At 45.5% G+C, this 13,751-nt stretch overlaps 1 protein-coding gene across 1 annotated transcript in view; it reads left to right on the forward strand.

Annotated features, from left to right (window-relative positions):
* NPC1 (NPC intracellular cholesterol transporter 1) overlaps nucleotides 1-13,751 on the forward strand; it is a 45,022-nt gene that overhangs the window by 18,638 nt on the left and 12,633 nt on the right. Inside the window, exons 6-13 of the mRNA XM_081563268.1 lie at nucleotides 553-802; nucleotides 2,519-2,592; nucleotides 3,121-3,491; nucleotides 4,670-4,896; nucleotides 7,306-7,406; nucleotides 9,724-9,826; nucleotides 12,648-12,837; nucleotides 13,400-13,582. Of these exons, the coding sequence (XP_081419394.1) occupies nucleotides 553-802; nucleotides 2,519-2,592; nucleotides 3,121-3,491; nucleotides 4,670-4,896; nucleotides 7,306-7,406; nucleotides 9,724-9,826; nucleotides 12,648-12,837; nucleotides 13,400-13,582 (1,499 nt within the window). The remainder of the gene's footprint in view (nucleotides 1-552; nucleotides 803-2,518; nucleotides 2,593-3,120; nucleotides 3,492-4,669; nucleotides 4,897-7,305; nucleotides 7,407-9,723; nucleotides 9,827-12,647; nucleotides 12,838-13,399; nucleotides 13,583-13,751) is intronic.

A 13,751-nucleotide genomic window follows, 5' to 3' on the forward strand; every position in this document is an offset into this window, starting at 1 on the left:
AAAAAAAAGCATTTTCAAAAAATAAAATGGATAAACAACAAGGACCTACTGTCCAGCACAGGGAGCTCTGCTCAGTGTTATGGGGCAGCCTGGATGGGAGGGGAGTTTGAGGGAAAATGGGTACATATATATGTATGGCTGAGACCCTTTGCCTTGCACCTGAAACTGTAACAACACTGTTAATCGGCCATACTCCAACACAAAATAAAAAATGTAAAATAAAAAAAAAGGAGCCTTTTCAGAAGCTCTGCCTTAGTATTGAAACTAGCTCCTCGGTGGAGATAAACATTTGATTGAAAGTTTACATTGAAATGTGTTGGACTTGGATGTTGGTGATGAACCCTGGGCTCAGAGTTATTGAGGTTAACTTAAAATTTTGTAGGACTAAACAGCAAAGCATAACTCGATCACCCAAAAAGCTCCAGTCTTTCTTATTCTTCTGGTCGCATGACTTCTTTCAGTGTGCTTATCATTGCGTTAAAGTATAATTTAATACAACCCTTGTAATTAATTTTTTTTTAATGGAGATTCTCAACACACTCCTTCCCACAGATCTTCCGACCCATGGGATGGAGCCCATGAACAATGCCACCAAGGGCTGTGACGAGTCGGTGGACGAGGTCACGGGGCCGTGCAGCTGCCAGGACTGCTTGGCCGTCTGCGGCCCCAAGCCCCAGCCCCCGCCCCCTCCCGTTCCCTGGAGAATCCTGGGTCTTGATGCCATGTACGTCATCATGTGGAGCACCTACATGGCGTTCCTGCTGGTGTTTTTTGGAGCGTTCTTTGCCTTGTGGTGCTACAGGTAATCCGTTTTTCTCCCCCCCCACCGGACAAAAAGAGCAAACTTAACCCAGTGGCACTTCTAAGCTTTCACTTGGTTCATTGGAATAAGAACAATGATCTGCATTAATACGATTCCCTGCCTTGCTTATATCCTGCAACTAGTCAACAATCAGAAGCCTATTTAGACATTGAGATGTTTAAACTTAGTTTCATTGGTTTATTCAAAATGGCGTGTAATTTATGTGATTTAAAAGACCCATTCTTTAACAGAAAGTCTCCTGAGCCGAATCCGATTCAAATCCTTTTAAATGCGGTACCATAGTCCTTTTAGATACCTGCATCTTGACTTAGGACAACACGTTATTTAAAACTTTGTCTTTTGAAATAATTTTAGACTTAATAAAAGGGCACAACTATAGTAAGAGTTTATTTATATCTCTACTGGCTTCCTCTAATGTTACCACTCTCATCTCCCATAGTATATAATTTAATCAAAACCATGAAAATAACATTGATATACCATTATCGGTTAAACCACAGTCTTTTTTAAGTTTTACCAGGTTTTCCTCTAAGGTTCTTCCTTTTTCTGTTTCAGGACCCATGTCACATTCACTTCTTGTTTTATTCGTCTCCTTCAATCCATGACAGTTTCTCATCTTTCCTCCTCTTTTATGACCTTGACACTTTTGATGAGTGCTTGTCAGTTATTTTGTAAAATGTACCCCGATTTGCTTTTATCTGATGTTTTCTCATGATTAGGTGGAGGTTTTTGACAACATCACAGATGCAATGTGTCTTTCTCAGTGTATCATGTCAGTGGCTTATGATGCCAGTATGTCTCATCACTGGTGACATTAGCCTACATCATTTGGTTGAGAAGGTGTCTGCTGGGTTTCTCCGCTGTGAAGCTACTGTTCCTTTCTTTGGAGTTGATAAACATCTTTTGGGAGCTATGTTGAGACTGTGCTAATACCTCATTTCTCCTCAAACTGTCGCCCACTGATTTTAGCATCCATCCGTGGGTCGTCAGCACTTAACTCTTGTGGTTTTTGCCTAATGGTGACATTTCATTTCCCTCGTTCCTTCTCCGTTTACTAACTGGACTTACTCTGTTAATCCTTCTCCCCTACTTACTTAACCAATATTTATTTAGTTTTGTTTACATAATGGACTTAAAAAAAAAACACCTATGATCTATGTTCATACCATCATTTATCTTTTTGCTCAAATCTTCCCAATTTTGACCACTGGCAGCACTTTCTGCCAGCTCCTGTGTTTTTTTAATGATGCCCTCACCTTTGTCAAGCTTGTTCTTTTTTCCGGAATCACAGGATGTTCTCGTATTTTCCCTGCCCCACCCCTGAGAGCACCCTCTTCTGCGAGGAGCCCTGGTTCCTTTCACTGGAAAAGGGTGTTTAGAAACCAAGATCCAGGCACCAGGTATGCTTATCGTTCCTGGAATACAGTGTTCACTGCGTTTTTAAAGGACCTAAAACTTTTAAATGTGAGTGAGGGCTACAAGGTGAAGTTATCTTCTTAATACCTTCTTAAATTTTCCCCTGAGACTGGTGAACAGAGAGACCCGGAGCAAGGGAACTTCAGGAAAGGAAAGCACCAGTTAGGAAGGAAGCAAACAGCATGAGGAAGTAAGGTTTTAACAGGGTTGTGGGGATGTCAGCAACAGTCTCATGATGCTGAAGTCCGCTAACACGACTTACGTGCTTTTATCTTTCAGAAAACGGTATTTTGTCTCCGAGTATACCCCCATTGATGGCAATATACCTTTCTCTGTAAACACCAGTGACAAAGGTAGGCACATGTGTACTTAAGTAAATGGGTTGGCGCCGTGTTGGCAGGAGAGTGTTTATTTCTTTAACGTTTACGCGCCTCTTCTGGGAGCGGCACTGAGCTCGTGCTGGGGACACGACTATGATGGAGACAGAGTCCCTGTGTTTGCGGCACTGACAGCCGGACAGGGTGGCAGATGGGAATTGCCTGGTTCATAATATCTGTAGAGTGATCCTGGCCTGGGGTGAGAGCAGGGGGCAGAAACGGTTGGAGGGAACTGCTTTGACTGGAACGCTCAGAGCATTTGGCTTTTCCAAGGCTTATGTGTGAGTACTGTCCCCCTCGGGGGGCCTGGTGGTCACTGGGGGCAGGTGAGCAGGGCCGCTTCTCCAGCAGACAGGTAGCTGGACGGGGCAGGGGATGGTCTTGTGCACGTCCCTGGGTGTCCCTATGCCGCTCTGAGTCCCGCCACATGCAGTGGTAGCTCTCCCTGTTTGGGAATGGCTTGGCTCTTAACCTTCACTCTCCCTTCCTCTCCTGCTCTTCCAGGGGGGCCGACCTCCTGTGACCCTATGGGCGCCGCCTTTGAGGCCCGTCTGCGGCAGCTCTTTGAATGGTGGGGCTCCTTCTGCGTGAGGCACCCCGGCTATGTCGTGTTCTTCTCCGTGGCCTTCATCGCCGCCTGTTCCTCGGGCCTGGTGTTCATCCAGGTCACAACCGACCCGGTGGACCTCTGGTCGGCCCCCGGCAGCCAGGCGCGCCAGGAGAAGGAGTACTTCGACACGCACTTCGGGCCCTTCTTCCGCACTGAGCAGCTCATCATCCGGGCCCCCCACACCCCGCCGCACACATACGAGCCCTACCCCTCAGGAGCCGACGTGCCGTTCGGGCCTCCCCTTGCCATAGACATTCTGCACCAGGTAATCTGCTCTTGGCAGAAGCTGTTTCCGGGGGACCCGGCACCAGGCCAGCCAGTTCACTTGATGTGGGTTTCGGGCTGAGTGTGATGGTTTATCTAGTAAACCTTAATGTTAAGACACTTTTCATTTACTTTCAAAAACGTGATCAGTGTTGAACGTAATGAAAAATTTGCTGTAGGCCACTTTTGTATTAACTTCATACGGTAGGTCTTGCTTGAAATTGAGAAGAGCATTCCTCTATTGAAACAGAATGTATTTATTAATATATTCACCTTAGGAACTTAACGACTTTTTTTCCCGCTAGTAATTGAAAAGTAATACACCAGGACCCAAAGCCTTTCGTATTGTCCTGGAGACCTCGGAGGGGCTACTGGATCACTGTGGACCCCTCCTCAGGAATGACCTTGTCACTGCCTGAATGTGGGCTCCCGGCGTGCGTTTGGAATAAGATCCACCCGTGCTCCTACAGAGTCCTTTAAATGTGCTCATCCTCCCTTCCCACACTTTCCCTGGAGAGCTGTCTATAAATTAACTGCCTCCCACTTATTTCTTAATGAACAGTTGTACAGTTGCATAGTTTTTCCTTTCAACGTTGCTCTTGCCCTACAGAATGTCTGATAGCTTGAGAAAACATCAGCATGTTCCCAAGAGTAATAGAATCTTTTTTGCACCCGGTGACCGTTGCTTTCTCCCAGCTTGTTGCAAAAGGCGCACATGTTGTCATTTGCCTCCTGGAGTGTATTTGTATTCTCGATTAGAAAATACGAGACTATACATACATAAGCGTAGTATGGAGCGAGGTGGTGTTTGTTGGGGATGGAAGGGCCTGTCAGGAAGACCCAGCAGATGACCCCGGGCTCCCCTCCGTGGTCACTGATTCTCCAGGAGGGAGGGGGCATGTTGGTGTGTCCTGTGCTGGGATATGACCTGTCGTTGTGTCCCCTCCCCCTGTCTCTGAGTGCCCCAGTTTGCTGATCCTCAGCAAAATTATAGTAAATTAAAAAAAATTTTCATCCTCATTTATCTCAGTCTTCTTCCCTGTTTCAGGAAGGATTTTCCCCAAAGATTCCTTTATCTTCTAACTGTCCCCCCGACCCCCCCAGAGCAGTAAGAGTTAATCAGGATCTGAGGGAAAACCAACATATTTCTGCGTTTATTTTTAAAAAATCCTCTTTCAGGTCCTTGACTTACAAACCGCCATTGAGAGCATCACTGCTTCTTACAACAACGAGACTGTGACCCTGCGGGACATCTGCGTGGCGCCCCTGTCGCCGTACAACCAGAACTGCACCGTCCTGAGCGTGCTGAACTACTTCCAGAACAGCCACTCCGTGCTGGACCACCAAGTCGGGGATGACTTCTTCGTGTACGCGGATTACCACACGCACTTCCTCTACTGCGTCCGGTACGTGGTGGGGACGGTTCTTCCTCCGTCCCTCCAGCCAGTGACACCTGCTGTGGTCACACATCACTGTAGGTGCTAGAGCCCTGGGAGCACACAGCGGGACCCTCCTGGTGAAGCGATACTCGGCTTGATGCCGATGGGAGAAGGAAGCCGGGCGAGGGTGGGCTTGCAGAGGAGGTGCCACTCCCAGTGCATCAGAGCCAGCAGAGGGGAACAGAGGGACCCTATGAGAGTCGAGGAAAAGCTTTCCAAGTAGACGGGCAGCAGGTGCAAAGGCCCTAGGGTGGAGTGTTTGCCGTGTGTCATCGAGGTACCGCCCAGCTCCTGACTCCCTCCCAGCTGGATTACACCTAGTTGCATCTGCCACACCACCCCAAACATCTCTGAGCTTGTTTCTTGGTGCAAAAACAGAAGCCTCTAATGCCCTTTCTTATCTTTCAAATGTAAACTGTTCTCACAACACTGACTTTTCAAAATGTGCAGCATCCCCTCAAGGAGTGGGAGCCGCATTGGAGTTCAGTTTAGATGGGAGAACGCTGAAGTTGCTTCATGTCAGAGGCTTGTCTGGCCGCACAGGCCAGTGTGTGGTTTGAGTTAGTCATAGAGAAGCCGCGCAGGGTGACCTGTGAGATGACCTTTAGGCCTGTCCTGTGGCAGAAGGAGCGGCTCGCTTCTCTGCCCTCCCTGGACGCCCTGTCGCTTGGCCTGACCTTGCCCACTCAGACAACCGCTGTGGCTGTTCGTTCGTTACAGAAGTGGAGCAATTGCTCCCCGTCACCTTTGAACGTGCTGCTCAATTAACCATGTCTCCACAGCCAAGTGCTCTGACTTCTGGCTCAGTTCAGTGACCTGAGCGTCCGTCTGTTTTTGTTACTGGAGTGTGGCTGACTCTAGGTGCTCGTGTTGTGTTTACTGTCTTCAGGAGGTCACCTCTATAAACCTGAGCCCTTGAAGCAATAAGTGTAGCCCGTGTATCCCCAAACCAGCATTCTCTGAAGGACAGGTAGTATAGGGAAGCCGGGGCAGTTAGAAAACAAAAAAAAAAGGTTTAGCATTATATAACTGTAATATTTAAAGAAAAAAGGTATTTACTTTCTGTTTTACAAAATAAAACAGAATTTTGGCAGCAAGGGAGATGCACAAGATGGGTGTAATGTCCGAGGGGAGTGTGGTTCACCCAGGTGTGGAAACACTGCTGGGAGCACCCCCTCTCCTGCGAGGTGGGCTCTGTGTGGTCTGTGGTCACGCCTGTGTATCTCCAGCTTTCAGCTCCCTCCTCACCCTCCAGCTTTCTCTGGGCTTGTCCCCTGGAGGGAGGTCCTGCAGGAGCCCGGCTAGCCCAGATCCACTCACAGGCCTCCTGCGTTCCCTGGTTAATACCCCAGCATCACGTAAAGGCATCAACGCCTACCACTTATGGGATCCCCGGACTCTTCCTCACATGACTCTGTGGATGTTAACTTCGCAATGAGCTCTCAAGCCTGCAATGTGGCGGCACAGCCCCGCGTGTGTGGGTGGACAGGACCCGGCTTCTGGCTGCAGCCTTGTAGCCTGTTCGCCCCGAGCATTGATCTGACCTTCCATGGCCCGAGTCTGTCCCCCAGCACTGAAGGGCGGTGGTTCAGATTATCTATGAGGACCTTCATGTGTGCCCAGGGTCCAGCTGACATCTGTCCTCAAAGGCTGGTTGTCTGTCTGCCCTGCACTGCCCCTGTCCCTACCTGGTCTCCAGTTCCTTCTCACTGGTTGTTTGTCTGCCCTGCACTGCTGGCATCCCTGCCTGGTCTTCAGACCTCTCTCTGCTTTGCCACAGATTTATGTTTGCCAAACAGTTCTTGATCTCCCTTTTCTTTGATTGTTCCCAGGTGCCGACAGAATAAAAACCCCAACTGCTGGTCAAGATGCTTACCCCTTCCTTCCGTTGCTTCCCTCTTCCTTCCCAGCCCCACCTCCTCCTTGGGAGGCCCCCATCATGGGTACCCCACGCACAGACCCAGGACTTCCTGTGGTCCCTCAGGCCACTGTCTGTTCTCTTCTTTCCTCATGCTGTTTCTTCTTTTCCTGCTGGGATGGTGCCTGGAAGCCTTCACCTCCTCCTATGCAGGTGAATTCTCCCTCCTCCTTAGAGACCAGGTCTGTACATAAAGTTCTCTTTATAGTGACGGCTTTCACCACGTATTAGCAGCTCCCTCCTCTGTGCACCAGCTGATGTCAGCCACATCTCACTGTGTTTGCCTGCCTCTCTCGGCGACTCTGAGCTCCCAAAAGCAAATACTGAACTGTGTCATTCACCCAGGGGACCTCAGGCCCACATTCTTAATCAGCCTCGTGACTGTTGTGTAAACGTCTAGGTCTCTGTGATGTGTTGAGGTTGTTGTAATTGGAAGGTGTTCTCTGCATTCTTGGCAGGGCTCCTGCCTCCCTGAATGACACCAGTTTGCTCCACGATCCTTGCCTGGGCACATTTGGTGGCCCAGTGTTCCCATGGCTTGTGCTTGGAGGCTACGACGGTAAGTGAGTCAAACACTCATTAATTACCTAATATACTGCATCCCAAATACCATATCTCCTTTGGCTTTGGGTTTTATTGTGAATTTGGAGGAAGTGGTTTTAGCCATTTTTAGGTTACTTTCTGGGAAGCTGTCAACAGCTAAGGACATTTTCCCAGAACAATGTCACTGTTAACATCCACATAATATGTTGCTCAGTCTCAAGTTCATGGGACCCTTGAAACTCATCAACAGAGCCCCCAGCGAGTCCATGGACCTCGAGTTAAGAGCATCAGTAATGGGAGGAGAGACATATGTGAGATATGGGGGGGAAAGAAAATGGATAGATTTTTTTTTTCTTCCTTCTAAACCAGTTGGTTAAGGAGTCAGATACTTCTAGTGGGAGGAGCAGTGGGGCTTTGCTCAGATGGGGTAATAACTCACGTGGCAGCTTTGGCTTCTGAAGCCTAATTATAAGCACCTCAACAGGTTTTTCTCCAGCCCGTTGAAGAGGCCAGATGTTCTTCTCATCTGGTGGGAAGGGAGAGATTGTGAGCTATACTTAAATTTTGCTCCGCCTTGTGTAACACAATGCCCTTTCTAATTAGTGAGGAAAAGGTGGTGTTACCAACTGACTCACCACGGCCATCAGAGTTAAATTTGCTCTCTACCTTATTCCTTCCCCTGAAGTAAATTCCAGCTGGATCAAAGATTATACTGCAAGAAGTAAAACTATTAAAGCACTAGAAGAAAATGCAGAATGCATTTTTTAAAGTAATTTTTAAATGGAGAAGGCATTTCTAAGCAGGACACACAGTGTGAAGCCAAAAAAGGAAACCCAAATGAGTTTGACTGTGTGAGAATTTAAAGTTCCTGTGTAGAGTGCAAACATCAAGTTTTAAGAAACCAAACAAATGGCCAATTGGAGCAGGAAAAAAGTTAGTATACATAACAGTGTTTCCTTAATACATAGAGAGCTCTTGAGGGAAAAAGACAAGGTCAGCCACCCAAAAGAAGTGGGCAGAGCCGTATGCGTGTTAATAAGAGAAGAAGTACAAAGGGCTTTTAATTATATGGAGAAAATGCTGAACCTTACTTCAAGCTAGTGAAACACCTCTCACTTCAGTCTTTTACATAACAGATTAGCAAAGATCTAAAGTGAAAGCGTTAGTCACTCAGTGGGGTCCTACTCTTTGAAACCCCATGGACTGCAGCCTGCCAGACTCCTCTGTCGATGGGATTTCCCAGGCAAGAATGCTGGCGTGGGTTGCCATTTCCTCCTCCAGGGAATCTTCCCAACTCAGGGATCGAACCCCGGTTTCTTGCATTGCAGGCAGAGTCTTTACAGTCTGGTGGGCTTCCGTGGTGGCTCAGATGGTAAAGCAAAGATCGAGAATTTGACAAAACCCTCTGTGCATGAAACCCTGCCATGGGCAAACTGCATTTTGGTGGGAGTGTAAATGGTTATAGAATATAAGCTCTAGGAAGGTTGAGATTTTTAATCTCTGTTGCTCATTAATGTATCCACAGTCCCTAAAATAACACTGGCACACAGTAGGTCTCAGAAAATACTTTGTTGAATAAAGAAATGAAAAACAGGATGACATCTTTGGAGGGCAGTTTGGGAGATCCATCCAAATTAAAAATGCACTTTTTTTTTTTTGATTCTGAGTACTTGTAAGATTTGATCCTATAAATATGGATTTTATGTGTTAGAAATACTAGGTTAATTTTTGTAGTAATTCTACTTATAATACAAAAGAAAAACAAACTTGCAAAGATATCCATCAACCGGAGTTGGAGTTAAACTGTACTAGAAAACATAAGCAGAAACAATAAGGAAGTGCTGTGTGTATTAAAGCAGCATTCTCAGGATATGAATTTAAAGGCAGCATTTGCAGAAGGGTGTGTTACTATTTGTGTGAACAAGAAGGAAAGGGGAAGGCCGTGCTTGTGCACGTGGACGTGGCTGGAAGGGGCCGCAGCCGTCACGGTGTGAGGAGGAGAGCTAAGACACAGATGAGGACGGAGGGAGGAGAGACTTTTCCCCGAACACCTTTCTGCTTTGTTTGAAATCGTCACCCAACACATGCTATGTAGTCATGATGATTGATAACTGCGTCTACGTTTGCGCGAGAGTCCCCTTTTCTCTCTAGTTGAACTACACAAGCGCCAGGTCAAGTGACCTCCCGTTTTGTTCCACGAGCTCAGACATGTTTAAGCTTCAGCCCCATGAGAAACGGACACCCAGCCGGCTTGTGATTCCCCCCCCCTCATATTGATCTGGTTTTCTGCACGCTTATAATCTGCTTTTTGATGTCACCTTTTTCCTTTCTAGATCAAAACTACAATAACGCCACAGCCCTTGTGATTACCTTTCCTGTCAATAATTACTATAACAATACAGAGAAGCTCCAGAGGGCCCAGGCCTGGGAAAGAGAGTGAGTTACTCACAGGGTTGGTAAACCAGCTGCTCTTCTCACAGGAAGGTGGATGCTAACAGAAAGCATTTATATGACGTTCAACTAAATTAACCAACATCAGATCTAAGTTGTGCCATTTTTTTTCACTTGGTTCTAGTGATGCTGTGAAAAAAAATCTATAAATAAATTTACTTGTAAACATTCTTTAAATATGTAGTCCTGCAGCAGGAATGCACAAGTATCTCTGCAGAAAGCTCCTTGTGTTATTTTTTGACAGCAAAACCTGGGAGCAAGCTAAGCGTGTGTCAGTAAGGAGAAGTACAGTAGAATGTTATGCCATCATTAAAGATAGTGAGGTAAATGTTAATAAATGGATCAAAAATTATTAAATAAAAACTGTGGTCAGCATGTTTGGACAAATGTATGTCATGCGTGCTGTCCACGCCTAGAAAGGATATCAAGTAAGTGACCTAGGATGTAACCTCTGAAAAATGGGAAGGGAGGACCAGGAGAATGGGACACTGAACAGCTTTATTGGGATATTCGTATACCAGACAATTTACCGATTCGAAGTGTACAGTTCAGTAGCTTTTAGTATTTTCACCGATGTGTGCAGACATCACCATGGTCAATTTTAGAGCATTTTCTTTACCACAGACAGAAATCCCATCCCCTGTAGCAGTCTCCCTCCTAACACCTGGCCCTACGTAACCCTCAGTCTGCTTTCTGTCTCCATCAATTTTCCTGTTCCAGACTTTTATATGGATGGAATTACATACGAGGGCTTTCCTGTCTGCCTTCGTTCACTTAGAGTAATGTTTTCAAGGTTCATCCAAGCTGTAGCATGTGTCAAGACTTCATTGTTTTTTATGGCAGAAGATCATTCCATCCTACGGATAGACCACATTTTGTTCTGTCCACTCATCAGCTGATGCACATGTGCATTGTTTCTCGGAAAGTTGCTCAGATGTGTCTGATCTTTGTGACCCCATGGACTGCAGCCTGCCAGGCTCTTCTATCCACAGGATCCTCCGGGTCATTTCTCCAATTCTCCAATAGAGTGGGTGGCCATTCCCTTCTCTAGGGGATCTTCCCGACCCAGGGATCGAACCTGAGTCTCACTGCATTGCAGACAGATTTCTTTATCACCACCTTTGGCCGTTAGGAATAATGCTATAAGCATTCACATGCAAGTTTTTGTGTGAACATGCCTCCATTTCTCTCTTCGTTTGAAGGTTTTCCTCTCTCTTGGTTGGTATACACCTAGGAGTAGACTTGCTCAGTCATATGATAACCCTGAGGAGCTGCCAGACTCTTTTTTCCAAACTGACTGTCCCTGTGGGTCTTCCCTTGTGGTCTGGTGGTTTACATTCCACTCCCACAGGTTAGGGAACTAAGATCCCCCATGCTGTGCAGTGCAGCCAAAAAACTAAGTGACTGTCCATTCTACATTCCCACTAGCAGTGTAGGGAGCATTCACATTTTCTACCTCTCGCCAGCACTTGTTGTTATTTGACTTTTTTGATTCCAGCTATCCCAGTGAGTATGAACTGGTATCTCATTGCACAACTGCAATGTTTTTTTTTCTGTCCACGCTGTGTAGCTTATGGGATCTTTGTTCCCCAACCAGGGCTTGAACCTGGGCCTGGCTGTGAAAGCACAAAGTCCTAAGCACAGGACCACCAGGGAAATCCCTCACTGCAGTTTTGATTTGCATTTCCCTGGTGACTGATGAATTCGAATACTTCTTCATGTACCGATTGCCCATTTGTATTAACTTTCTCGGAGAAGTGTTTATTCGTATCCTTTGCCCATTTTTTAACTGGGTTGTTTATATTTTTATTATCAAATTATAAGAATTCTTATATAGTCTGCAAATCCTTTATCAGATCTATGACTTCCAAATATTTTGTCCTTTTCTCTGGTCTGTGTTTTTGCTTTCTTAATGGTGTCCTCTGAAACATAAAAGTTTTTAATTTTGATAAAGTCCAATTCATCTGTCTTCTCTTTTGTTACTGATACTTTTGGTGTCATAGCTAAGAAACCATTGCCTAACCCAGGGATCTGGAAGTTTAACCTATGTATTCATCTGACAGTTATATGGTTTTAGCTCTTAGGTTTAGTTCTTTGATCCATTGAGTTCTTTGTATATGATATGAGGTAAGGACTCAACTGCATTCATTTGCATATGGCTGTCCAGTTGTCCCACACCATTTGTTGAAAAGATTATTCTTTCACCCGTTGATAAGTCTTGCCACCTTTATTGTAAATTAGGTGAAGATACCTGGCGTATTTCTGGACTTTTAGTTCTGATCCTTTGTTCTATATGCCTGTCCTTGTGCCACAAGACCACACTGTCTTGATTACTGTTGGTTTGTAGTAAGTTTGAAATTACAGAGTGGGAATTCTCCTAATTTGTTCTTAAAAAACATTTTGGCTGTTCTAGGCCCCTTGCAATTCCATGAGAATTTTAGAGTACATTTATCTTTCTATAAAGAAGTCAACTAGGATACTGATAGGGATTGCATTGACTCTGAGATCAATTTTTAAAATTTTTGTTCCATGAGCATATATCTATATTATAATATACTGCACTTAGAAATCATTTTTAGCAAAAAATGAAATGAGACTATGAAGCAGTTTTTAAACTTGGTCCCAACTTGTTTTAAATGGTAGAAAACTCAGCATGTTTGGAACTTTGTAATCTGGCCAGTATAGAAAGGCCTAACGAGGGGGAAGGATTAAGTGTGGCTTTTGTGTTGTAAAAGTTAGGAAGAAGTTCCTCAATTAGCTATCACTCAGTTTTAACTAACAGTATAAATTTTGCTTACTCTTTTAGGTTCATTAATTTTGTGAAAAACTACGAGAATCCAAATCTGACCATTTCTTTTAAGGCTGAACGAAGCATTGAAGATGAACTAAACCGTGAAAGTAACAGTGACGTCTTCACTGTTCTGATCAGCTATGGCATCATGTTTTTATATATTTCCATAGCCTTGGGGCACATCAAAAGCTGTCGCAGGCTTCTGGTAAGTGGGGTGTGTGTGTGTGTACGTGTGTATGTGTGTTAGAAATGGCAGTACACAGCATGATGTCATGTTTTGCTTCTATTTAATCCTAGTTCATTATGTTCAAAACTGCCTTAAATTGTCCTGTGCTGTTTTTTATTTTTTGGCCATACAGCTTGGCATGTGGCATTTGGTATCTTCATTCCCCAACCAGGGGTTGAACCCATTCCCCCTGCAGTGGAATCATGGAGTCCTAACCACTGGAAATTGTCTGTTTTAACTGTCACATTTTCTGCTTTCTGCCCTTGTCTTCTTCAGTTCCAAATTTTTATCTTCAACTTAAAATTTATTTCACCTAATTCATTTTTTTTTTCTCCTAATTTGCCCTCACCTAAGAATGTAGGCTCATGAAATATGTGGCTCGGGAAGACCTAGACAACTTTTCATGTCTTCTCTCAAACCAGGAACTGTACATTTAAATCTGGATGGGCAATAAGCATGTAAAAAGGTGAAAGTGAGGACCTGTTAGGAGCAGAACAGAAAACACTATAAATGATGATTTATGTCTTTGTGGTATCTCCAGGTGGATTCGAAAATCTCCCTGGGCATCGCCGGTGTCCTGATTGTGCTGAGCTCAGTGGCCTGCTCCTTGGGCATCTTCAGCTATATCGGGGTCCCCCTCACCCTCATTGTGATAGAAGTCATCCCGTTCCTCGTGCTGGCTGTGGGGGTGGACAACATCTTCATCCTGGTCCAGACCTACCAGGTACGTCGCTGAGCCTCACAGCGTCTGACCAGGTACCAGGCTCCACGTGCGTGCATGCTGGCTCCACGCAGGGTGTGAGCATGACACGTGGAGGCTTCATTGCCATGCCTCTGAGTGCTTGCATAGTGGTGCTTGTTCTGGACCCTTTGAGACCAGGAAGTATAAGACT

The sequence above is a fragment of the Giraffa tippelskirchi genome, chromosome 14 (genome assembly GCF_054371585.1).
Source record: "Giraffa tippelskirchi isolate mGirTip1 chromosome 14, T2T-mGirTip1v1.2.pri, whole genome shotgun sequence".
Classification (NCBI taxonomy): Eukaryota; Metazoa; Chordata; class Mammalia; order Artiodactyla; family Giraffidae; genus Giraffa; species Giraffa tippelskirchi.